This window comes from Populus nigra, chromosome 3 (assembly GCF_951802175.1).
Source record: "Populus nigra chromosome 3, ddPopNigr1.1, whole genome shotgun sequence".
In the NCBI taxonomy this organism is placed as follows: domain Eukaryota; kingdom Viridiplantae; phylum Streptophyta; class Magnoliopsida; order Malpighiales; family Salicaceae; genus Populus; species Populus nigra.
Genome location: NC_084854.1, coordinates 23,612,694 through 23,639,624, shown reverse-complemented (window position 1 = coordinate 23,639,624; position 26,931 = coordinate 23,612,694). Strand labels below are relative to the sequence as shown.

At 33.5% G+C, this 26,931-nt stretch overlaps 3 protein-coding genes and 1 non-coding gene across 5 annotated transcripts; 2 read left to right on the top strand and 2 right to left on the bottom strand.

The window, feature by feature from the left end:
* Positions 1-1,222: 1,222 nt before the first annotated feature.
* On the top strand, positions 1,223-2,592 carry LOC133689135 (protein MIZU-KUSSEI 1). Its single transcript, XM_062108902.1, has one exon. It carries the CDS (start codon positions 1,544-1,546, stop codon positions 2,333-2,335), a length of 792 nt encoding a protein of 263 aa, XP_061964886.1. The 5' UTR covers positions 1,223-1,543; the 3' UTR covers positions 2,336-2,592.
* Positions 2,593-10,223: 7,631 nt separating this feature from the next.
* LOC133688946 (short integuments 2, mitochondrial) lies at positions 10,224-13,733 on the top strand. 2 transcript variants are annotated; one of them, XM_062108612.1, is made up of 8 exons: positions 10,224-10,488; positions 10,590-10,694; positions 11,107-11,184; positions 11,653-11,794; positions 11,918-11,988; positions 12,538-12,634; positions 12,821-13,038; positions 13,305-13,733. In XM_062108612.1, the coding sequence occupies exons 1-8, from the start codon at positions 10,321-10,323 to the stop codon at positions 13,554-13,556; spliced, it is 1,131 nt and encodes a 376-aa protein (XP_061964596.1). In that variant the 5' UTR covers positions 10,224-10,320; the 3' UTR covers positions 13,557-13,733. The 2 variants fall into 2 exon arrangements, with proteins under 2 accessions (XP_061964596.1, XP_061964597.1); XM_062108613.1 differs by lacking the exon at positions 10,590-10,694.
* Positions 13,734-15,307: 1,574 nt separating this feature from the next.
* On the bottom strand, positions 15,308-15,380 carry TRNAA-AGC (transfer RNA alanine (anticodon AGC)). The gene has a single exon. It is a non-coding gene; the product is annotated as a tRNA-Ala (tRNA).
* A 1,988-nt stretch (positions 15,381-17,368) lies between these two features.
* On the bottom strand, positions 17,369-22,638 carry LOC133690057 (NADPH-dependent thioredoxin reductase 3). Its single transcript, XM_062110205.1, has 10 exons — positions 22,271-22,638; positions 21,502-21,709; positions 21,282-21,387; positions 20,641-20,906; positions 19,689-19,968; positions 18,878-18,985; positions 18,268-18,354; positions 18,039-18,143; positions 17,714-17,844; positions 17,369-17,600 (listed from the first exon to the last, which is right to left on the bottom strand). The coding sequence occupies exons 1-10, from the start codon at positions 22,509-22,511 to the stop codon at positions 17,540-17,542; spliced, it is 1,593 nt and encodes a 530-aa protein (XP_061966189.1). The 5' UTR covers positions 22,512-22,638; the 3' UTR covers positions 17,369-17,539.
* Between the last annotated feature and the right edge of the window lie 4,293 nt (positions 22,639-26,931).

Here is a 26,931-nt window from a genome sequence, read left to right as displayed (position 1 = left end):
CATGCTCGTCACCCTCCTGTCACCTCCCCTTCTCTCTCTATGTATATTTTTTTACATAGAGCTGTATGAATATATGGCTGTAATCCATGCAGGTCGTTTACATACTTTTTGGCTACAATTTACCCTTTAAAGCGTGTGTTTTTCTTGAGTAATGAAAAATGTTGTAAATCTCCAAGGTAATATTGAAGAATATATATATTGCAAATATTTAAAGGTTTGTCTGTTCATACATGATTTATAGTGTTGTACTTGACAGAATCTCGAGAAAATAAAGTTGAAAACAAAAGGTCTTAGCTCCCACCACGTGTGAAGGGTTTCAACTCTCCTAATGTACTTTCCTTTCAGCGATTTGGGTGTTAAAAAAAGAGAAATTAACCAAAAAAAAATAATTAAATGTCATTGCAAGGTAATTTTATAGCATATTGATTACTATGATTTGAATGTTTTCTTCAACTTGAGCAAAATAATATATATACGTCGATCTTCAAGCATATATATATATAGTTAATTCTTCCAAGGAAACAGATTGTTGAAAAATACTTTGTATATGGACCAATTTAATTTAAAGATCTAACCCAATACCATTTTAGAAATTAAAGAAAGTGGTCCTCTACATGAAATAATTCAATATTGCAAGGCCTCCATCAAAGCTAGAGGTGTAAAGCATACACCAATCTTGAAATCATGAAATAGAGCAGTAATTTTGGTCAATGACAGACGAGAGAGAGAGGAAATGGGCTATAAAGAATTCAATTGCAGATGCAAACGGCAAATCTCAAGTGCCTCTTCCAACTACTAGTATTTTTATACTATTTTGACTTATAATTATTTTTTTATGTGGATGTAAAATCAATTCAAATATAAATAATAGATGTAAGATGTGATTGGAAAAGGAATTGATATTAATATGTGGAAATTAGTATGAGATATTGTCATCATTAAAACCCCAAAAAACACAGAGATTTATGTGATCCTTAATAAGATTTTCATCGGGCTGGACGATACCTGCCTACCAAACGTGTGTGATTGTTGAATTGATGGTGGAGATGAAGTGTTGAAGAAAATAAGGGGGACCCACAAGCATAATGAAGGGTGGAGATCATCGATGACTATAGTGTAAAGCACCTAGAGAATGAGGGGCCATAATGATGCTTTGCAAGGAAACATATGAAAATGTTAAAACACACCAAGTATACGTAGGAGTCCAAGAAATCATCACCACCACACCGCAAAACTCCACAGTCTCCCTTTATATTGGCCACCTCCAAACACTATCATCACCTTGTCGGCCTCTTTCATCTCCCATTTCTCCTCTCCTCCCTCAATCCCACACCTCTCTCTCTCTCTCTCTCCCTCTGCCAATTCTCTCTATGCAAAACCAATTAATCTATCCATCCTCTTCTCTTTGATTCGACATCTCCTCTAAACCTTCTTCAATTAAACCTAGCTAGCTTGTTCAAGCTCCTTGGCTTCAAATACCGACTAGTTTCCCCTTCTTTCTTTCTTTTTAACTTCTCTTTGTGACATTGAACATTAATTAACCATGAAACACCAACAGATTAGCCTTCAAAGAAGCAGTAGCTGTAGCAGAAGCACAAGAAAAATAATCCCATCTAACTACATGAGATCAATCCCTGAACAAGAAGATCATCACTCTCCACTCTCTTCACAGCGCTTTGATGATACCAAAATCTATTCAAGATTCACTTGTTTCTTTCGTTCAATCCTCAAGATTATATCTTTCCCCAATATAATCATCCCCAAAACCTGTAAATGGCTATCAACCCCAACCCAGTACCTCTCCTTAACCCCTTCTCTTGGCCGGAAAGTCACCGGAACCCTCTTCGGAAACCGCCATGGTCATGTCAGCTTCGCAGTCCAGGATGATCCTGGCTCTGAACCGGTTCTCTTACTCGAGCTTTCGATTTCTACGGCAATGTTAGTTAAGGAAATGTCATCGGGTTTGGTCAGGATCGCCCTGGAATGCGATAAGGTTCGTGCTCCTCAGGTTCAGACAGGCCGGCCGGGGAAGCTGTTTAATGAACCCACATGGACTATGTATTGTAATGGAAGGAAGTGTGGATACGCCGTGTCGAGGAGGTGCACATATTCTGATTGGTACGTGCTTGGAACTGTGCAGAGTGTTTCAGTCGGTGCTGGGGTGATTCCGGTGGTGGAGGATGGGCGGAAGAGCGGTGGTGGGGAAGGTGAGTTGCTGTATATGAGGGCTAAGTTCGAGCGAGTTGTAGGGAGCCGTGACTCAGAGGCGTTTTATATGATGAATCCTGAAGGAAATGGAGGGCCTGAACTCAGTATATTTTTACTTAGAATATGAGAAGAAATAAAACAAAGGGATCAAAGACTTTGCGATTTATTGTTACTGGGTAATGTAAGGTGGATATGCTTGTTTAATTAATTAATAATTAGTAACATGTATGGTGATGTAATTTTTATTTTTTTTTATGTTTTCTATTTTTATGTGATTTTCTTGTTTGTATTTTGTTTAGATTTTAGATGTTAGATAGTTTGCCTTGTTTATGGAATAAAGCACAGTAATGGAGAAAAAAAACAGATCAACGATTTTTTTTTTCCTGTCTCAGGGTTGGATCATACAAGAAAATTTAACTTTCCTGTTCTACATTTTAGTGAAAGAAGATTCAGATATCTACTTAGTTAAAAAATAACTTTCTTTAGAGTTAATAAACTGATTAATTAGAGTTGCTGAGGCAATTAATTTATCCTTGGATGACCTCATTAACTAAATTATTTGACTTCAAATGTAATAAAGTTGTCTTCGCTCACTAGTTGTTTTTTTTTATATATTTTTAAAATAAAATATATATAAAAACATTCCATCTTTTAAATTAGATTAATTTTATATATTTCATCATGCAAATTTAAACTGCTCCATATTTTGCAAGATCTTTAATGATTTGCAGTGAATTTAAATTAAAAATGATAATATAAGAACTAAATCTACTCATCACTTAAATGTACAGAGGGAGGGGGTGTGAAAACGGGTTATTGCCCTAATTTTATATATTTAATCACTTAAATCTACTCATCTGTTAACGTGCACGCGTGCACGCCACGGCTAAAGAAGAAATGATCGGCATGCTTATTGCCCTGGCCCAAGACCATGAATTTTCACAATAATTCTACTACAGTTGGTATTATTCTGGCGAACAGGACTGCCTCGACTGTCAACTTGGGAAATTGTAGAGGCATTTATACATATATTTATCTGTCTGCTAAAGGCAACATTAACTTCAAGAAATTTAAGGTTAGCTTTTAGTTTAGATGTAAGTGCGCTTGACATATATGACTATATATGAGAGTTTGATTGCCTTAATTGTAAGTAGATTGATTAGGATACCCATGGCCAAATTATCCGAAAGGAATATTAATTAATTAATTAATTAATATATTTGCGCTAGTCAAATAAATATTTGCAGATTAAAGTGGATATATATGAAATTAATTAATTATAGTAATTGAGTTTGGCAAAGAAATAAAACCTAGGTCTGCCCTCACTACTGTGTCGACCCACTTCCCTACAAGTTGGCACATCGCGGCCATAAATCACTTAAAAGGAAACACTACTCTCTGTCCCCAAGCAGACTCTTTATTAAGGATTCGTCATTTTATGCAAAAGTCATAATCTCTTCCAGTATTTGGGGAAGGTTATCGTCTATCCATGGATAAAATGACGACGTGCATTGATTTGTGACGAGAAAAGCCAAGCTTGATGGGACGAGATATTATGCTGTTAATTGTTGATCATTGGATAATTCTGTAATGAGAAATGTTAATTTGGAATTAGTAATTAAGTATACTATTCAATTTTTTAAACATAAAAAATAATTAGCATTATTAACATGTTTTTTTTTTAAAAAAAATTAACTTATAGAGAAGATGATCCGATTTAACTTAGTTAACTTGATATATTTAAAAATAATTTGAATAATTGATAAAAACATAGATTGTTTAAGATTTTTTTAAAATAATATCTTTTTACTTTTAAATATTAAGATATATATTGAATCGACATAAATCAATTCAAGTTAAATTATTAAATTTATGACTTGGATAATAAGAATATGTTACTATATAAATAATAAATTATAAAACTCAATTTTTAATAAATCTAATATTAAAAAATAAAATTGAAACTAAAAAATTTAAATTAAACAATTATTTCTGTTTTTACAGTAAATTTAATATTAAAAAATAAAATAAAAAATAAAAAAAGTTAAAGCACTGTTCAAGTCAAAGTTGCTTTGCAAGTTTAATTTCTCTTTAAGTTTTTAGTTTTTGTTCATAACTATTAGTGATTGTTTTTGTTAAAGTCAAACTTGCGAGCCTAACAATTACATGTGACGCACTGTGATTGGTGGAAATTTTGATCAATGCTGATCATTGACTTTCACTTTGTTTGGTTGTTATTGTTATTCTTCTAAAGTACAACTATGTTTCATCTAAAATTAATGTATGTTTTCTTGTGAAATTAAAGCATCTACCATTTTAAAAAATATTATTTTGTTTTTGAAATAAAACAAGTACCTCTTACTTTTAATTAAAATCATAGTTGTTTATTGTGAAATATAGTTTTTATAATTAAAATGACAACTTTATTTATTTATTTTTTATATTACGCGTGATAAAAATAATAGTTCTTTACTAACTTTATTTTAAAAAAAAAAATCTGTTAAAATGATGTGACCATGCATATTGTTATCGATTTTTTTAAAAAATTATTTGAACTTGTGAATTATTTTCATAAAAAAATATTGATACATTTCATGTGATTTTAAAAAGTTATAAATCATTTAATATAAATAAAATATTTTTAGTACTTTAGAGTCCTTATCAATCATTCTATATCTAAAAAAGACAACAATAAGATTTAACCAAATTAATACCATCTAACTGCTTTGAAGACTTGGAATTTTCATCAGAAAACTCAAAACATAGAAATGCTAAAGTGAAAGTGGAATTTAAAAATTGAAAAAGGCTGCTTCTATAATATATTTCAAGACCCACCACCTTACCTTCCATTAGAAGAAGAAAGAGAGAGAGAAAGAAAGAACTACAGATGGATTTTGACGAGGGTTTTCCTTAATTATTCAATAATTAACAACAATAATTGACGATGTCGTATCGCAAACGGATCAAGATCACATGGGAAAAAATATCTTGGTCTGGTTGAATCCATGAACACCCAAAGATGCAAGATATGGTATTACAGAAGAGGAATGAAAGTACAGCCAAGATAACATATATATGGACAATGTAAACGTGTCGAAGCTGTGTACCATAATCGAGAAAGGACCTCAAGATCTATAGGTTTTTGAGTCAACAATTCATAAAGATAAGTTATCTTCAGAGGTCCAGTTCGGAGTTCGGACATCTGCTTCTGTATTTAATTACGTTTCGGATATCTATCTTTGTCTAGCATTAGACAATAGTTTTTGAAGGGAACAATTATGTGGGGTTTTATTTTTGTTTATCTGAAAAATTAACGTGTATGGTATAAAATAAATGTATAAAATTAATTATACCTAACAAATAGGAAATAGATCATAGATTACTCACACAAGTTTTTGTTTAAGATTTAAATAATTCTTGCTGTAATTTCAAAGAATTTATTTTGTTTTTTAATATGGTATATATGTTGGTTATTATTGAATTGGCTAATTAATTAAGTATGCCCCAGGTATTACTATAAAGTGCAATGAAAAACAATATCAAAATCGTTATGTCGACCTCTCTAACCGCCGATCCCTAACTCAAAGTATTTTAAGGTTTGTAATAAGGCTTTGAGTCAGAGTTTTTTATTATATTGAGGTTCGAAATTTTGAGAAAAATTGAATCTACAAGTAAAGGCCCTTTTCGTTTCAACCCAATTGGTTCTTCCATTTTTTTGCCAAAAAAAAAACAATTTTTTGATCTCTTAATTGATATTTTATTTTTGTTTTCACCTTAATTTTTTTAAAAAAACCCAGGATATTTTTATCAGCTTACACATATCATAAAGTTTTTTCACAGTTCGCAACTAGTTTTTATATAGAATTAAGCCCTGACTCAAAAAAAAATTTGATGTCTGCTGGATTTAAATTTAAAATCTTAGATAGAGCAAACCCCCTCGTTAAATGCCGCTAGATCAATCATTTGAGATTTTTCATCTAAATTTAATATTCGGTAACTAATGATTTTGAATTCCATAGGAGAAAGTGAGAGAAGAAATTATTATGAAAAAACAATTAAATATGAATAAAATAAACCCGATCAAAGAGAGATTTAGTCTCAATCCATAAAAACCATATGACCTCTAAAAAAAAACATAATTGACCATAATTAAGCATTAGCTAGAAACAACTAAAAACCAGAGGGTCAATGAGGGCCCGATCGAGAACATGTGGAAACTGCATGGCATTGCTTTCTTGAGCAAGATAGTTTTGGATGAGATCGTCTCTAATTAAGCATTAGAAGAGAACACATGCACGTCCTCCCAATCTCTTCTACCAGAAGGATATTTTTGTAGGTGTAACTAATTGATGCAGCTAGCTAATTCATATAAATATATTTCAATTTTGATCTTCTCTCACTCCTCTTATTCAAATTAAGGCATCAGTTCATAGAGACTTTAGCACCAACAATATGGTGTTGCTGGCTTAAAATGGTGGAACATGGAATAGAGACAAACCCAAAAGAAAAGAAATTGAAGAAAGTAACGTGGCTCTTGTTCATCAAGAATGTAAACAGCAGCACTCATTGAGCTGATCCAAAATATAAAAGATCGAGGTAAATTAAGAGTATCAGCAGAAGGGTCACATGGGAAAATTGTCTTGAGGATCTAAGAGAACGTGAACAAAAAACATGTCAAATATAGAATGGATTACTGAAAAGAAATTAAGCAGGGCAAGATAGTTGTTCTTGATAAGAGATAGATATAACTTGAATAAATATTATGCATGCTTACAGACACTAGCTACCTACCTACCTTGTATATTAAAAGAAACTACAACAGCTCCTGAGTTTAATGTGAATTTATATACTTATCGTCATCGTAGATTGTATTAGTCAAGTGATAATTTTGCCTTATAAACAGAACACAACTGGCTTTGAGAATAGGGATATAATAGTTTTTTTTTTTGTTATTTGAACAATGAAATTTCCTATATGCTCCTGGAGGAAAAAAATTAAAACTAGATGGGAGGGACACTTTTAGCATTTTTCATTTTAGTTGTATTATTAAATTAATTTTGAATTATAATTGTCTTTGTCTTACATCAAGGGATGTTTTTATCTTTTAACTTTGATATATTTTTTTGTAGCTATCGAGTTTGAACAACAATGTTTTCATCATCAAGGTGTCGCCTCCATTCTTGAGCAAAAATATGCTAAGTTTTGTGTTGATGATTGTTTTTTTTTATATTATTTGAAAATTATCTGAAACTTATTTTGGATTTAATTGAAGTAAAATGATGAAAATCAGAAACCCGAAATGCTCAAATTATATTTTTTGTTTATTCATAATTTTTTAAAACTAACAAATGTTGTAATTCGTTCAAATCTTTCTTAATTAGAGCTTAATTTTATCAACCGAGATTTAAGATAAAAATTGGTAAAAAAAAGGGGATAATCGGTCCTATCCAAGTTACTTGAAATATAATTTAGGTAAAATATAATTGGAAGGATCAAAACATTATTTTATATAGGAAGATTTGAAAAAACAATTGGGCAATTCAAAAAATTCTTTCAAAATAGTTATTTTTTATTCGAACTGCCTGAATGCTCACCCCCACACTGCCACCAGCTGACCCGTGATATTTTCAGAATTTTTTTATATATAAATACGTGGCCTCAGGAACACCTAGACGTTTATTCAAGTTAAACAGACCTTGCCGTCGCCAAAAAGTGTTTATAGATATGGACTTGGTTAATTCCTATAAATGACCTGTAGTGGTCGAGTATATAAAAATGGTTCATCAGTATCCTAACGACGTGGCTCGGTCCAGGGCCATAACCATAAATCTCTGTGATTGTTTCCTCAGTCATGATCACCGTGCCCGTCTTTCTGGGAGCGATAGCAGGGCTTAACATGGGAAGATTATGTGTCGTTGCTAATTACAGTATGATTATGTATCAAGAGATGATTACTGATTAATTTGGATTAAGTGCTAGCTACTACGCAGTAGCCCGTCTTTCTCTATGGGGGAAAGGAAGATAAATTTCAATTTCTCCAGTTCCAGTTCGGACCTCTGCCTAACTTAATCAAGTTTCCAGATATCTGTCTCATGCTAGCCCTGAATGTACTGTAGGACTGACGAAGAATGAAAAGCTGATAAATTCCATGATGACATAAATATGAAGACTATAGAGAGCCTCGCGCGCAGATAGCAGTTAAGCTCCTAGCTAGGAGGTCTCGTGTTTAAACCCTGTAAGGAACATCCCCATGCATTACGTATTTCAAGACTCATTGAGCTAGCATCCAATTAACATGGAAGAGAGACAATTTCAGATGAAAAAGAAAAGAAAGCAACGTGATTCATCAAGAGCACGAACAGCAGTTATATAGCGATGAGTTCAAGCACGAGTTCACGTGGAATGCAAATTAACATGCAAAATATAGTAACGTTGGCGATTAATAAAAGAGGGCAACGTTGTGTTGGATCATACTTTGTGCCTTTGAACATCTTAAATGATTAGCTTCTACGTCTTTAAGATCCAATCGAACCATTTTATATACAAATCTGGAATGATAAAAATCATATATAGGAATTAAACAAGTCCATAAACTCATAATAGTGATCTTCACGAAGCACTCTGCCAAGGTCTGTTGAACTTCAACAAATACTATCCTTGTATTGGACTGAAGCTAGTCATTTAAGATGTTAAAAAAATAAATTAAAAAATCTTCAGGACGTGGCTCGGTCCAGTCCATATATAACTATGACTAGCTGTTGTTGATCCTTAATTTTATTAGATGATCTTTGGCTCTGTGATGTTTAGTTCATTTTATATATCTATAATTTGTTGTTTGCTGTATGATCCGTGAGAAGGTGACGAGTGTCTTGTATGCTGATCAGCTTTTGGTATGAACTATTTTTTCTTGAACATCAATGCATGTACAAATTGAAGTTCTTAAAGCATAACCTGAAGGTTGGAGAGGATGGATTAGAGCCAAGAATTAGGTTGGAGAGGAGTATAAGTTAAGATCATTTACAAGAGAGATTCAATTATTGTTAACAACTCGATATGTCGATAATTGATTTAAAACTTAACCATCAAGTTAATCAGTAATTTTAGAATAGTTATTTTTTATTGAAAAGAATATAAGCAGTTGATGTATGAAAGTTAAGAGAAGTTTAGTTTGTAAAGGAAATTTATAAATTACAATGGCTTTGACATTGTAATTTGGATCGTATTTTTTTAAAATATTTTTTTTTTAAATATATTAAAATAAATTTTTTATATTTTTTTTATTAATTTGATGTTTTTTTAAGATAAATATATTTCTGAAATACACAGAAACATAGTTTTAAATACAAAAACAAATTGTTCGCATCATAATTCAAACAAAAAAAATTAAAAGATAGACAAATTCATGTAACTACAAGGTGAGCTTACAAAGCATATAGATGAAGCCATGAAAGCTAACATTTGTTTCACAATATAGAGTCACAAGACTTGAACTAATGTCCTTAGGTAGAGATAACAAATTTATCATGTTTTCAATGAAAAATAGTAATTTATATTTTTTTTCACATCAAGACAAAATTAATATTTCACCATAATATGTTTTTTTTAAATTCAAGCTTATTGATCAAATTAATCTTTCTATATTGTTAACTAACTTATAACTCTAATGTAATGATAGTTACCACCACTCTAAAAAAATTATAATTAAAATGCATGCTAAACATTATATTTATCTAATCTTTGAAAAAAGAATTAGCATATATTTGGAAAGAAGAAAATATCGCTTTTTGTAAGTCAATTTATTTTGTCCAAGAGGCCCAATTGGTCCATGAACATTGCAAATTTGCAATACCCTTCTCATTTTCAATTTGGGCCTTTTAAAATCAAAACTCAGACATGGCTCGAAACATCATGGGCCAGTATGTTGGATTCTAGAACAACAAGCACAAGCCCAAATGTCCTAACCCTTCGGGAAGGAATGGGCTCAAAACATTGTCCTTCAGAGGTTTTGGAAACAGAGGAAGCATAAGGGTTTAAGCTAATCTGCAGCAGAGAGAGAGACTGAAAGAGAAAGAAAGAAATTTGATCGAACAATTTGATAAAAATAGTAGGAAAATGCGTTCAGGGTTAAAGGGAATAGTAAAGAAAGGAATAGGAGAGATGGGTTTCAACGCAGGTGGTGGAGCCATTAACTGGTTCCCTGGCCACATGGCTGCTGCCACCCGCGCCATCCGAGACCGCCTGAAACTTGCCGACCTAGTCATAGAAGTCCGTGACTCTCGTGTAAGTATTTGGGTTTCATTTGTTTTATTTTTTCCTAGGTAAAGAGCAACTTTTTTTACTTGTTTTTGTTTTTGTGTTTGTGTTTGGTAATTAATGTACAGATTCCATTATCGTCAGCAAATGAAGACTTACAACCTCAACTTGCTGCAAAAAGACGTGTTATTGCTCTTAATAAGAAGGATTTGGCTAATCCTAATGTTATGCATGTAAATTGTCTGTTTCTTGCTTTTTCGTATTTTTTTTATTGGAAAGGTTGAATTTTTAGAGTTGTTTGTTTTTTAAATACTTGTGTAAAGTTTAGAAAAGGGAAAATAAAATTTGGGTTTTGTTTGCTATGTTGAATTTTGTTTGGAGAGTTGTGAAAGATTTCAAATTTAATTGATTATGTTACTTAAATTGGGATTTGACTGGAAATGCAGGTATTTTGTACCCTTTTGATTGTGTGAATGATAAGAATTTTGGGGATTTTTATAGTTTCGAAAATTTGTTAACAAAATAATTTGTCTCTGTGTTTGCATAAATTAATTGCATGATCGTTTGATTCCGGGAATTTGAATAGTTGTGTTGGGGATGCTATGTTTAATATGAGTGTGATGTTTGTATGTTTAATTGTTGTAGAAATGGATTCGTTATTTTGACTCGTGCAAGCAAGATTGCATTCCGATAAGTGCACACAGCAAGAGTTCTGTTCAGAAGGTTAGTTGATAAGCTAGATAAAGTGCTGTTAAAATTTAGTTTTCAATATTGGTTCAAATATATGTATAGTTGCTGATGAAATACTGAAAAATAAATTTGCTTTCGTCATAAGAAAACCTTAAATCTATGCTAATTGATCGAAAATGTTGTGTTTATTACCATGTCTCAGCAGTACAAAAAGAAATACTTGCATTTGCATTAATGTTTTCTTTTTCATTGGCTGAAAGAAAGCAGGTGGCCAGCCTATGCAATATTTAAAGTAAAACAGCTAGCTATCTAAAGAAAAGAAAACAAATGAAATCAAACACAAAACTGACTTGTGCTACAATTGCTTGACTTTCATTCGGTCAATTTTATTTGATTGACTCCGTGTGCCTGTGTGTTCAATTAAATTTGAGTTTTTAATCTAATATTCCTGTAATATTTTCAAGTTTGTTCATAATGCTGTTTGTGATTCGTGTGCTGAAGCTTCTTGAAGTTGTGGAGTTCAAACTCAAGGAGGTGATATCGAGGGAACCTACTCTCCTTGTTATGGTGGTTGGTGTTCCTAATGTTGGGAAATCAGCTTTGATAAACTCAATCCATCAAATTGCATTGTCTCGCTTTGCTGGTAAGATGTTACCATATTTTGTGTAAACCATTGTTATGAACTATAATTTGGCTTGCATGTTAACTACCTGTCTTTATGTTCAAGTCATGTGTTGGGCAATGATGATTTGAGTTTTCTACATAGTGCAGGGGAAAAAGAAACGAGCTACAGTGGGCCCTTTGCCTGGTGTAACTCAAGATATTGCAGGATACAAGGTGAAGTATCTTGGTTGCCTCATTTTTTTCAGGCCCTGGATTATGTGATAAGTATTTCTGCCCGTCAACCTGCCTATCTGCATGCAAATGCTCAGTATGTTGTTGCACACCCATATACTCTCTTGCCATCCCCTACAAAACATGATAATGCACTGGATTTGCCATGTATAAATTCAGTAGCATCACTTTCATATTGTCACATAAAAGCCTTTCTTTTCCAATTCCTTTTATTTTTTTTTCTCTTTAGTTCTTGCTGTGAACCTCAAAGACATTGTTTAGAGATCCATGTGTCTTTGCTCAGATGCTTTTTTTTCTCTCACTTAAAAATGTATTTTATTTCTCTGCCAAGCTGCTTTTGATACCTTTATCAAACTAGAAAAAAATGATCCTCTCAAAATTCTGAATTATTTCTTTTATCTTTGTCTATTTCTGCCTATCGCTTTTTGTTGTTTTCTTGATGAAATATTTTCAGGCACCATCCTTTTGTTTTGTTTGTGCTGTTGTTGATATCCTTTATCAAATGTTGATTACTTTGAATATGATTTGCAGATTGCTCATAAGCCTAGCATATACGTGCTGGACACCCCGGGCGTGTTGGTTCCCAGTATCCCAGATATTGAAACAGGATTAAAGTTATCTCTTGCAGGTTGAGACCTCTTTGTTTCCTTTTTAATTACTTGAGCCTGGCATTTTTAAAAATTGCCATGTGCATATGCCCCAACAAGTTCAAGACACTTGCATTAATTAATTGCTACCGTCCAATAACTATCGTCCCCTCTGCTGCATGTTCGCGTACACCTAGCAAAAATTATGTGTTTGAATGTATGTGCAGGATCCGTGAAAGATTCTGTTGTAGGTGAGGAGCGTATTGCCCGATACTTACTAGCAGTTTTAAATACTCGAGGCACTCCGCTTCACTGGAAACACTGGAATAACAGAAAAATGGATGGGATTCGATATGAATCTGAGGAAAAACACAAATATGATCCTAAAGATCTTCGGCCAAATAGGAGGAAGCCACCTAGTGTGTCTGATGTGGTGTATGTTGAGGTAACAAAGTCATGCCGCCTCTCTGCTTCTCTCTCTATTTATATGTGTGTGTTTGTGGAATCCAGAATCTGAGGCTGTTACAAATTTTATTTGAAGAGATTCATTCAATTATCTTGATTAAATTATGATAGGGTGACAATTTGCAATTCAGATGTTTAGAATTCATCGGATCTTCGTTCATTGAGTATATATAACTTCATAACTTATTCTGTCGACATTGGTATTGTTTCTAATTTTTTTTTGTCTCTGTTCTTGTTCACCTACAGAATCTTGTCACAGAAGTCCAATGTGCAATGTACAAAACACTGGCAGAATTCAATGGTAATGTGGAGGATGAGAATGATTTGGAGAATCTTATAGAGCAACAATTTGAGGTGCTGCAGAAGGCACTGAAGATACCTCATAAGGCATCCGAAGCTCGCTTGATGGTATCAAAGAAGTTTCTCACTCTTTTTAGGACAGGTAAACTTGGTTGTTTCATCCTTGATGATGTCCCTGAGACCAACACTGTATCATAAGATCTGGAATTTCAAAAATTTTCTTCTTTCTTTTCTCTCGGAGATATCCAAAGCTGCAACACCGCATATACTGCACTATCACCTGTAACCATGTGCTGTATTTTAATTTTGAACTCATTTTTCTTGTGAAAAAACTTGAGATGCCAATGTTCGAGTTGGTAATGAGCTTTCTGTTAACCTGTTGTTGTTCCCTCTATTAGCCTCCGGTGATGCTGTTTGGATGTATGGTATTGGATGGTATCTCTTACTACCTTGGTGTCCTCTTCTGATTCAAGTCTCAATTAAGCAAGTATAAAAATGGATTAGATCATAATCTGTGAAAATTGCACCGAGTCCAGGACTTTAGGCGGGGGCTTGATGAACCATATTCTTCTTCTAGGCAGTGGCATCGGCTAGGAGGAAACACGACAGAATTGAGAAACTAAGTTTGCAGAATGGTTTATGGACAGATGATGGGAATGTCTCGTAACGAAGTCCCTGTGTGTTTACATGAATAATTCTCAGCTCAAAATGTTTTATAACCAATTTTAAAAATATTATTAATTTAAATCAGTTTATTTTAAATTTCTGGAAAAAACAAATATAAAACAGGCATCAATAAAGTAATAGATCAGTTACCATTAGATGTCGGGTGGATGATTAACGAGTTATGCTCTCTTCTTGGTCGTCGGCGTTCAAACCTTAAAATCAGACACGGAAATAAAAAATCTGTAAGTCTTAAAGACGAAGTGAGTTTGGTGTGTTAAAGCTGACCCGAAGGAAGCTCTAATCTGAAAACCAGATTGGACTCACTAGGACACTCGGCTCAACTTGAGCTGGGAAGAAAATGGAAGCTGCTTAGGATATCTGGTTGCGAAATGCCAAGGTTTTCTTATTGTAAAGAGGCAGTGAGAAAACGAAATGCAGAAATCAGTGGCTTTTCCTTGCCGTGTACTTCTGAGAAATAACCAAAAATCATATAATTTCCTCCATCGTCTTAGTAGTATTCTATCTTACACAATATCAACATTATTGTGTTAAAACTATTTGGTGTGTGGTGATCATATATATTTGGAAGTGATGGAAGAATCTCTCTCTCTCTCTCTCTCTCTCTCTCTATATATATATATATATATATATATATATATATATATATGTATGTATGTTTGGCTCTGGCCGGCGGCTCAAAGACGAGGCCAAATAAACTTTATGACTATTTATTTATGTAGACAATACCTTTGGCAGAGACACCAAGTTAGCAGGGTCAATGGCTATAGAGGGACCAGCATTGTCCACAAGTAAAACGCAGGGCCTCAAAACTGGTTATGAACAATAATATTGTCCATCTATCAAGATGAAGATTCAAGAGAGGGAGAAGGAAGAGCAGTCGGAGTCCAGTAGTATTAGAGAAAAGAAAGCAATGCATACATCTGATATGGGAATATGGAACCGTAGTACTGGTGGCTATCAACTTAAAAAGAAAAGTGGTGGTGCGCCTAGGAAGTTGCTAAATAGGCAAAGTGGTTATGCTGTACCTGATCGGATCATGGCCATTATGGGTCCTTCTGGCTCAGGCAAATCCACCTTACTTGATGCATTTGCAGGTGCCTCTCCCTCTCCATACATGTTAGCTTCTCCTTTATTTGTGAAAAAATCTAGTAAACTAACTTACTTTTACAGTTCAAAAGATCGCACATATATCAATGGAAGATAAATGAGTATTTCCTTCCATCATCAAGCAGACTGCGAGTATAAAAAAAAAAACATTAAAGTGGAGATGCGGGGTATCGATCCCCGTACCTCTCGCATGCTAAGCGAGCGCTCTACCATCTGAGCTACATCCCCTTGTTGAGACGTGCCGTTCTTTTTATATATTTCTAGTTTATTATATCTTGTTTTCTTCCCTGTTTTTGGATGGGATGGGATGGCATGGCATGTACAGCAGAGGAAGAAATATAGATCTGGGAACAACTTTGATATTATCATGTTAAATAATTAGTTTTAACTTTAGAATTTAAATCGTAGACATGAAAATATAACTTATATTATTTTTTTAACATGAAAAATATAAGATTGTGTTGAAGAATTCATATTAAAAATGAAATATGCATGATTTTTTATTTCAAGATGACAGGGATAATCTCACATTGTTAGTCACTACATCTATCATAAAGTTTTATTTCAGTTAATTCTAATTTTTTAGACTAAATTTATCTACTTTGATTTGAACAATTTCTGGATTTTTGGTAATAAAAAAAAATTAGTGTTTTATTTGAATTTAGCATTCTAATTTTGCGGAGGTAAGCAAAATCCTTACCACCTTTTCTCAATCCTCATTATTTCATGTTTTGCAGGTGTTTTAGTGAACTCAAATATTACTGTTCTTCACCGTTAACGACTTCAATTTAGCCTTATGAAGAGCTATCTCATCATAGTAGGTTTTCAACCTCACCACATACACTTTACAAACGTGAAAGAAGTCGGAGACGTTAAGATATTACCTATAATAATATTCTGGTGCAAGACTTATTGAGCTCGGCAAAAGAAAGATGATAACGAATTACATGATAGGAATTAAATAAATTCGAATATCTTTTAACTGGAAGTCTAGTGGAATTTAGGTATTTTGCTTTCTCACTTGCGGTACTTCTGCATCAACTTATTCTGCTACGTTGCTGGTTCAGAAGCATGCATATTTGTGGTTGGGACACTGATATCCAATACCTTTATTGCCATGGCAGCGGCAACTGCTGGCGCTGCAAGTTAATTCACGTCTCAGCATTGCATGGCTTAATTAAGTTATACCAAAATCAAATAACAGACTAGAATGTCGTTCATAAAGTATTGAATCTGATGGCATCTAATGTATTCCAACGGCTACCTGACGTCCCCAGGATCTTTTGGCGCTACCTGGTGTGTTACATCAGTTATGCAGGTAATAGTATCATTGCAGGTAGAAGATCTCCAAGCGTGCAGTTCAACCAAATAGCTCATGCACGTCTAAAGATAGGAATACATCTGTACACGTATTCATGTGTTTAACAGGGTCACTTCAAGAATGACATGATTGGACTTGAATTTGATCCTTTGTGCCTTGACATCAGAAGTTGAAGGGTGAGATGATCCTTCAGACAATTTAGGGGATCAACCCAGGTAGTTCCAAGTCGTGGGATGTGGCTGTTCTATTTTGCCTGCTGATATCGTACAGACTACTTTTCTTCATGGCACTTGAGTAAAGGGAGAGCTTGTCATCAGCACTGCAAGGGCTTTATGCCAAAGGAATTCTCCGAAACACTATTTTCTGGATGATTGGTCATAATTGTTCACATGGAATTAAATAGAGAAAAAACCAAACTTCGAGGATCTAGCTCAAACTCGAGTTTGAACTTTGAATACATTTGATGCTTTGGGTAGACGACATTTTCTTCTTTCTAGAGCACCCATGTTTCAGGTCCTGGATTTGATATATCAACAAGCTTAAATTTTATGATCCGTAATTCCAAATTAATTGTATGAGAAAGGGGCTCTTTTCTCCTTTGGATGTAAGAATTCAACAAATGAAGCTGCAAAGGATTTTATATAATCAGAGAAAACAGCTTTGTTTCTACCTTGCAATTCCAGTGTGTCCATTATGAATATCCAAAGTTTTATCCTGTTCCATGGGTGATTTTATTCCATATGATGCAGCAAAACAAGCACCTCGATGAAGGGTTTGGTAGAGGATGGCTACGGAATATATAACCTGCTTGCATCAGTTTGTGACCAAAAGATTACATTGGTTCAACTCCGCCAATCATACAGGTTTAAGGAAATAAAAGATTGGAGAGAGTAAATCAGTAAAAATTGCTTGGGAACTCTGCATGATAATCTGCAATGTGGTGGATCAAATACAGTATACCATTCTGTAAAAATATAGGGTTTATTATTTGACTAACCAGTTTAATGGGGAACAAAATTGAATTACAAAATGATCACAACCGCCAGATGAATGCTCGATTATGCGCTCATTTATTTTCTTCAATGAATTCTCTGTACTCTTTCTTCATTTTGACCCCTGATACAGTCCTGCATGGCAAGTACAGGAAATTTGACATCAGAAAACTACCATGTGAACACCAGCTGCATGATCATTCATGCATCATAGAGAGAGAAAGTTGAAAAAATGAAATTTTCCAAACCTGATCATCTCCTTGTTCTTGAAGAACTGCACACATGGTGTGCCCATAATTCCAGCTGCTTCTGCTATCTCTTGATCCTCCTCGATATCAATTTCGACAAAATGGACATTTTGATCAAACTCATCAATCACCTGCCATTAACCATTGAAAAAAAAAACAAGAAGAAGAAGAAGAGGTGGTGGGGTGGCGTCAGATACACAGAAAGATGGATTCCCCAAAATGCAAACAAACACAAAGCATGGATGAATATTATATAAATTATGCAAGAGAACCTCCAGTAATTCTCCTAATTATACAATGCAATATAAGCTAGCATGGAACCTACCTTGCTGAGAATTGGCTTCAATGTCCTACATGGACCACAAGTTGGTGATGTATATAGCACACATATAAGCCGTGGACTTTCATGATACAACTTTCGCAGAGCATACTGAGGAAGGTAAATCGAGGAAATAACATAAGCTTTGAGCTAAGGACATAAAAACCTTATACACAACAACTTGACTGAAAACTGTTGATGCATTGCAATATTTCATCATAATAAGAACATGCACCTGGCCCTTATGCTTTGTGATGGTAATGTCAAAGCCCTCGTGAACATCTCTGTCAGTGAGTTCCTTCTTAACCTCTTCAGCTTGACGCTGTCAAAGAAAGAATCATGAAAAGCAAGCAAGTTTAGGTGGAGTATTGTTTAGATATGCTATCACATACAAGTAAAGATCTGCATAAAATTCCACAACAAAATACTAGAATATGGATGATCAAACTGTATTTCCAGAAAACTTACAATCTTATGCATCTCACTTTAACTAATTCATTTAACTTCCATAGATTGATCCAATATTAGAGATGTGAGTTTTAACCAAAAATTGAAGTCCATGATCATGCTTGGTGAAGATATTCTTAAAAAAATGTTCTAATTTCAGAAGTGATGAGACATTGAAAGAGGAGCTCCTCCATATGTAAGATTGCAACCAAACAAGTGATGATAGAGAAAGACATGTTCGATGGATGGAAATCAATGCTTGAGAACAACAAGAGTACATGACACATGAGAATGTGAAATAGCTGAGGGATGAGTAAAACAGAAAAAGTTGGACTTCAGTAGTACGTTAATTTACCTCCCTTTTCTATAAAATGAATACAAAGAGGAGAAAGAAATACCTGGTGAAACTCTATAAGTAGGTTGTTGCTCACAAGGTATCTCTCAACTGATAGAGCAGCAATACATCCAGATCCAGCGGCTGTTATGGCTTGCCTCCACTCATGGTCCTTTTAAATAAACAGGATACCAAATCACAAAACCTTTACAGATTTCCCAAACAAAAGACAAGTTTTGATCACAAGTTTGAATCTATGCATCAAGATAGTTGAAGGTTAATGAACATGCCTAAAGGACATGTAAGACATTATCTCAAACAATTTGTGCTGATCACGAAATTCAACCCATGTGTTATACTTTAATATTAAACTCTGCAATCATCAGGGGATGAACATAACTATAAGAGGATACCAGGAACAATGCAGTGCCAAGAATGGGGGTAGAAGACACTAGATGGGGAATATTGTTTAAGATACAATCACTGTGTCAAAGTTCTTAGATTCTAGGAAAATCAACTTACACCAAATTTTTGCAGTGCATCAGACAACTTTAAAATAAAACAAAATATTTTTAATTTTGCAGCATCACTTCCGCAAAGTTTATACTCTCCAATTGACTAACACATTAACAGCAATTATTTAATTATCATATTTTGCTCAAAAATCAATCACAAACTTTATCTTTGTTGAATGAGAATTACTCAATTACTCCCATTAACATGCTTTGCTGTTACACATCCCATCAGCATATTTCTAAGCCTTGGCATCGCCAGAGAAGCAAGAATGATGACAGAATCTTAAGTACAGTAGTGAGATTAGAATGAAAATTGAAAGGTCTTAAGCCTATCCAAATGACAGTTTTTTACAGGATTACCTGAACATCTCCAGCAGCAAATACACCTTCAACAGAAGTTTTCCCAGAACCATCCTGAACTAACACATAGCCTGCACTATCAAGTTCAACTTGGCCTTCCAACAGCTGGCTATTCGGAGAATGACCAATACCATAGAACAAGCCTTTTGCCTCAAGCACGGATTCCTCCCCGGTATCAGTTTTTCTAGTCAAAATACCAGACATCTGGCCCTTTGTATTGCTAACGATATCCAGAGTCTCTGTATTGAAGTGCACGGTGACATTTGGATTGTTGATCACTCTGAAACATTTGCGATAATCAACCTGTTAAACAAACATTTCAGGGAGTTGAAACTCAACATACAAATTGTTCATTAGTGTATAACTTGGGAGTCGTGAAATCATGGCAGCTAAATCACAAAAGACAAGATAATAATGCCATGAAATAAATTGTTTGCAACATTTAAGAAGCTGATGTGATTGCCTGCAATTTAAAGACCTCCAGAATTGCAAGGATAAGCGACCGCATTTTTGTTGGAGTTATCTTAAACATTAGCACATAATGAGAGAATTTGTTTTCTTTCTAATAGTATGATTAGTCTAGGAGAGATATTTTTACACTGAAAGGGGTTTTGCAGAAAATCTAATGACCGCTCAGAAATAAACATAACACCAGAGATCACATACTACACAATGTTGATGAAATTAAAACTGTTAAAAAGGTCTGAAACACCTGACTTTACAAGAAAGATATGATGAAGATGGCAAAGCAGGAATGTGCTTAAGAACATATCAAAATGCAAACATGTTTAACTTGACATATAGAAGACAGTTTTGTGAAACGTTAAATATGCACTTTTATATGTTTTATATTTAGGAGCAGCCTAAAGTAATTAATAAAGAAAGTGCAGCAAAACAATCATTGCCGACAACAGCAACGGAACAACACAAATAAGGGTGCACCAAAACTCACCTATCTTGCATTGCTTTAGATGCCCTAAGTTGATCCTTGCGTACAAGTAAATGGACATGACGAGCATATTTAGTTAAGTACAATGCTTCCTCTGTGGCCGTATCACCTCCCCCTACGACAGCAAGAACTTGCCTTTTAAAAAGTGGTGATGCTCCATCACAAATTGCACAAGCACTAATTCCCCTACTCCAAAATTCATCTTCACGGGGTAATTTGAGTCTTCTGGCAGTAGCTCCTGTGGCAAAAATGATGCTGTGGCACTTAACCTGAAATATTAATTTAAAACAAATTTAGTATCATAAGCATGAACTTGGATTTGTTTCCAAACTCCAATTAATTAAGAATCCACAGCTTATGGCATAACAAATACATAAACAATTGCATGTGGCCACGGCACATCACTCATGCATAAAAACGGTGCATTTCAAACAATTTCCAAGAAAAAGTCGGTATCACATACAGGGAGCGTGTTTTTTTTATAAAGAATACTCGCTAAAATAGGTCATCTCCAAGCAGAGTTCAAAGAAAAATTTTCATCCATAAAACGAATGTGTTTAAATGATTTGATACTTCAATAGTTGAAATTAATGAAACCACTCCAACATATGTACAGAACAGAATGCTAGAAAACTATATATCACCTTACGTTCACTACTCTTCACGGTGAAAGGACTGCTTTTAACATCAAGAGATTCCACATCTTCTTGGAACAGTTCTGCCCCCCAACGTTCAGCTTGCCGTCGCATCCTAATCAACAAACTAAGTCAAAGTTCTGTGCAATAATTTAGTTGGAAATAATTATGTGTGTTCCGTTCAAGAACAAGAATAAATTTAAAACAAAATCAACTTGTTTTTTGTTACCTATCCATCAAATCCGGACCGGTTATTCCATCAGGAAACCCTGGGAAGTTCTCCACTTCAGTGGTAGTCATCAACTGCCCACCAGGCACACCACCAACTTGATACCCCTCAAACACTACAGGCTTCAAATTGGCACGAGCAGCATATATTGCTGCTGTGTATCCAGCAGGACCTGAACCTATAATTACCACATTCTCAATACCTTTACCTGCAGGAAACAAACACCAAATTAACAACCATGGCATGGTTGTTTTGAGGAAGCAAAACACAATTATATACCAAAATCAAAACTTGAAAATCAGTCATATAATCATTTCCAGGGAAAGAGATTGCTAGAGATAAAAGGTTCTAAATACATTGTATCAAAATCAGTTGCTTCAAAATTAAAGATGAGACCCCAAACTGAAAGTAAAAACTAACATACAAAACAGCCATATTAGATTTAAGTTAAAATAGATACTTGTACCCAAATTAACAATACGGGCATCACTTAAGAAAAGTTTAACTTCTTTTTCTAAATCATTCAAAGTCCATATCTTTAATGGTACTAAAGGCATCTTCTTGAACAGCATATAAAATGAACAAGATTCTCGCACCTACAATTTTCCAAGTATCACAAAAAGGGTCTTCAACCAGCACAAAAAATAATAAATACAATATAAAGCAACACATTAACATCTAAAAATCCACCAATCAACAAGATATATCAAATCACTCCCATCTCTCACACACTAAAAAACCATGTACACAGAGAAAGAAAGGAGGGGACCTGAAGAAGGAGAGGGCTCAGCAGAGGAAGCTTTGACACGGAGAGGAGAACGAGAGGTGGGAGTTGGTGTAGAGGGCGAGTTGAGACAGAAAGAGCGACGGAGGGAAGGAAAAGGAGTACTCTTTATGAATATAAGAGAGTGGGAAGGAAGGGAAAGAGTGGCGGCGGCGGTGGTTGTCATGGTGAGACGGTGAGTGGACACGGTGCCGGTTCCGATTCTTATCTTCGGACTAGCAGACATATTGGTTGCCCACCATACAATATATACAAAAAAAAAAAAAAAAGTTTTTAGTACAGAAGAGTGGGGGAAGAGAGAGAGAGAGTGAGGCAAGGAATCGTGTTTTTCTGTGTGTTTCTCTTTGGGGTTAGTTTGGGCTGTTACTTGAGCATCAATCATCGAGGTTATCTGTACTCGCGGGTGTACAGTGTATTGCTAACAAAACCATTTGTCTTGCCATATTAATCGACATTTTCTTCTCTTTTTTTTCTTTTTAATTCAAGAATATTTTAAATATTTGTGTAACATAATCATTATGTATTTCAATAGAAAAATCATAAAACGTCTGCTATATGTTCAGACTTTATAATATTTTTAAATAATTTAAATATATCTCTAGTCAAATACGTGAAAAATATTATTGAATTTCATACAAGTAAAGGTTAATTAATTAAAAGAATTTTAGAATGGTTAAACTTAAATATAATCTAACCACGTGCATATTAAAATTATCAATTTTGCAACTAAAAATGAATGCCAATTGTTATGATAAAATTCAAAAGGTTATAATTCATTGATTTATTATTATATAAAATATTGAAATTCTTGATTGATTTATGATTTGTAAATGAGATGATATATGTTTAAACTTTTTAATATGATTATATATCATTCAACAAGTATTTACATATATTTTTAATAAAAAGAAAGTTGAGAGAGTTAAATCTAATTTTAATAATAATGTGATTTTTTTCCTCGTTCATATATGATTTACAATGAGATTTTGCATGTTTAAACTTCTTGGTATAATTAAATATTTTTTTAATGATTTAGATATGTTTTTAATCAATATACACTTGTCATATGAAAACAACCATTGTGTTTTATATAACTTGAAGTTAGTGAAAAGAAACTTAAAAACAACTAATTCTTTATATAGAAATTTTCTTTACATTCAAATCATGTGTATATTAAAATTAAAAAATATTTTTAATTAAAAATTATACATAATATAAAAAGTCTTGTTGATTCATGATTAGATAAAGTATTGAAATTGATTAAAAACAAATGATGTTTTTTTCATTTCATTTAATCTCTACTACTTAAAAATAAAATTAGATTATGTAATTTGCAATTAAATTTTATTACAACTTCAAATGAAATTGATATTATATGATTTGATTTGATAATAAGTTTAAGAGAACATTAAAACCTTTGCATGAATAACAAAGATATAGATCATTTTGGATCATCTTAATCAATTTTAATCCAATGGTTAAATCACATTAAATGACTCAAATTTATAGTAATAATTATTAAGCAAGTCAATATAATTTACATCAAATTAGCTGCTATTTTGAGAAAGAAATTGACTAAGAAATGTGGAAACGTGTCCAACCTATCTGAGCGAGTAAATGCAATATGGCAAGCAAGCGAGTGTGCTTACCCGCATGCAGTTTTTGTCCGTTCTCTTCTCCAAAACCCATAAATCACCAACTCCGTTGCTGCGGAGCTTGTAATATTGGAACCTCGAAGAGTCCGGTGTCAGTGATTTATACACCGTTGGATTGAAAACAGAATCTTATCAACGGCTAAGAAGGCAACTGGTTGTTGCTCAGTGATGTTGGCAGTTTAATGGCCTTATGAGCCACGTGGCCTTCAGATAGGATAACGCCAGTTGTCCTGAGCCACACCAGATAACCGAGCCTCATTTCCAAACAGCAAATTAGTGATCGCCACGTAGGAAAAGGCTGCACATTGTATTTCCCTTTTCGGAATTCTCTTTTCAGAAACTGAATCGGTCAGGCTTTGAATGGAAGGCCTATTTGGGTGTGGGCCTGGACCCAACCAAGTAATGATAAAAATTGTGACAGGGTAAATAACACGAATGAGATTAGGACCATGTTTGTTTTCCGGAATTCATTTTTCGAGAAACCATTTTCTAAATTTTCCTGTGTTTGTTTACCATTAGGAAAGTTGGTCAACGAAAAACACTTTCCGGTCAACAGAAAACACTTTCTGGTCAACGGAAACACTTTTCGGTCAACGGAAAACACTTTCCAATCAAATAAAAATTTGGTTTGATTTCTAGGAATGTGTTTTCCTTTTTGGCTGTGTTTGTTTTCCGAAAAGTGGTTTCCGGGAAACCACTTTCCAAACTTTCTTGTGTTTGTTTGCTATTGGAAAAGTTGGTCAACGGAAAACACTTTCCAGTCAAAGGAAAATTTGGCTTGGTTTTCAGGAAAGTGTTTTCCTGAAAAATTTGAGCGGAAAACACTTTCCGGAAGTTGTGAAAAATTTAGAAATGTCATTATTTGCTAATTATATCAAATTTGATCCTCAAACTTTTGATTGTTATATATAATTTGTTTTGAATATTTATTTTTTAATTTCATCTCTTAAAATTTAATTTTTATATTAATTTTGGTCCTTATTTTTATAATTGCTATTTGCTTTTTTCTTATCATTTTTTTATTGAAATTTTTTATCTATCAAATTTGGTCCTCATTCTTTTGATTTTTACTTATTTTATTTGAAATAATTTTTAAAATGTTAATTATTATTATTTTAATTTCTTCACCTTTCATTTTTTTTAAAATTTTTTAGATTTGATCTCTATTATTTTGATTATTATTTATTTTATTTGAGATAATTTATGAAATTATTTTTTTTTTTCAATTTCATTCTCATTCAACTTTTTAATTTATAAGATTTGTTCCTCATTATTTTAATAAACTTGAAAAAATAAAACATTAATAAGTTATTTTCCAGCTCATTTTCCATAACATAACCAAACACTGGAAAGTGTTTTCCAACTTATTTTTCATTACACTACCAAACATCGGAAAATACTTTCCCGGAATTCACTTTCCTTGGAATTCACTTTCCAAAATGAAACTACTTTCCTGCAAACAAACGGGGCCTAGGTATTCTCTGGTGAAGTGATTCTCCACACACACAAAAATGAAACAACGAATAAGATTTTTTTTAAAAAAATAATAATAATATCATTTTAATTTATTTTAAAAAAATTAAAACAAAAAATATCTGAAACAATATTGTTTTAAGGGTTGCTAAAAAAACACTTGGATTGCTCTAGACCAACTCACTAACCAACAACTCGGGAACATTGAACCAATTCTTGAATCATGGATTGCTACCGAGATATATTTTATTTCTACATTACATTAAGAAGGTATTATATTGAAATCTCAAATAGGTAAATCTATTGAATAACATGGACCATTAAACCAAAAAAATGCTTAATAAATCTTTTATAAAATGAGTTCCCATGAGAAGGCTCAATTATCCATGATTTTTTGGGCTGGTTTTTTTTATGCAACTTGTATATTTTTTATTTTTTTAACGTGAATATCCAAGTTAATTTGTATATATTCCGACTAATTTTACATACTCTAAAATTAATGGTCATGTAAATTTCTAGTGGCCTTGAAATTCACGAGACTTAAATTAATAAACTTTAAAAAATAAATTCAGGACCTGACACCTCTTAAAATTTACAATGTTGTAGGGTTTTATCAGCAGAACAGGCAATATTACTGCAGAAGGATGGAGACAAAAGGCCAAGAATAAATCTGAAGATTAAACGGATAGAACAGGTGAAATGGATCAGAAAAATCAAAAGAAGAGAATAGTGGCGAGGTCAAATCGAGATTTAAAATTGTAGAAAAATTATTGGGTGTCCCGAAGAAAAAAGGGCATTTATAGTTTGGATCAAACAGTAGGTTGCTACTGATTTATGCATCCTGTTGCTTTCAAATGAGCAGCATCCCCCTGTTATCAAAATGAAAGAAACAAAAAACACTGCATGCGAACGAACCAGGTAACTGAGTATCCACGTAAGCAACCAGGTAAGATTCCAAAAGGACTATGTTGCTTGTCTATTTTTGTCCTGACTGATCATAGATTCTTTTTACATAAAAGACTCTGTTAAGCTTGAAAACTAGACAAAATGTTAGGTGTAATAATTACAATGGTTTTATTTTGTTTGTAGTTTTAAAACCCCGAGGTTGGGATTGGTTAGGGGCAGGGTCAAGTTAAAGATCGGGTGGATTAACCTAAATAATTTTTTACAAAAATAAACAAAACAATATTATTTTAACAAAAAAAATCAATGGTTTGATGGCTGGATTTTAACCATGTTAGGCTAGAATCGATCGGACAATCAAGTTAACCTAGGTTTTTTTCTAGATTAACTGAGTTTTTTTTTTAATCCAGACCAATTTAAATTTTAGATTGATTTATTGGGTTGGATTTAGATTTTAAGACAATGCATTTGTTCACTGTCTGATTGGTTAACTTGCGGCATGGAAGAATAATTTTTTTATGGTGTTGACATATTCGGTTTTAGCTCTTGACTTGATATAACTAGTGGATTAATATAACTATGAAGATTAATTTATTCATGGATAATAACTCTAAT

Coding starts and splice junctions, on each gene's coding strand:
- LOC133689135 (XM_062108902.1), top strand. CDS start 1,544: ATGAAACACCAACAGATTAGCCTTCAAAGAAGCAGTAGCTGTAGCAGA.
- LOC133688946 (XM_062108612.1), top strand. CDS start 10,321: ATGCGTTCAGGGTTAAAGGGAATAGTAAAGAAAGGAATAGGAGAGATG. Junction 11,795..11,917: donor TGCATTGTCTCGCTTTGCTG/GTAAGATGTTAC, acceptor TTTTCTACATAG/TGCAGGGGAAAAAGAAACGA. Junction 13,039..13,304: donor CTGATGTGGTGTATGTTGAG/GTAACAAAGTCA, acceptor GTTCACCTACAG/AATCTTGTCACAGAAGTCCA.
- LOC133690057 (XM_062110205.1), bottom strand. CDS start 22,511: ATGTCTGCTAGTCCGAAGATAAGAATCGGAACCGGCACCGTGTCCACT. Junction 18,986..19,688: donor TTGCTGCTGGAGATGTTCAG/GTAATCCTGTAA, acceptor TTTATTTAAAAG/GACCATGAGTGGAGGCAAGC. Junction 17,845..18,038: donor TGAAGCCAATTCTCAGCAAG/GTAGGTTCCATG, acceptor GGTTAATGGCAG/GTGATTGATGAGTTTGATCA.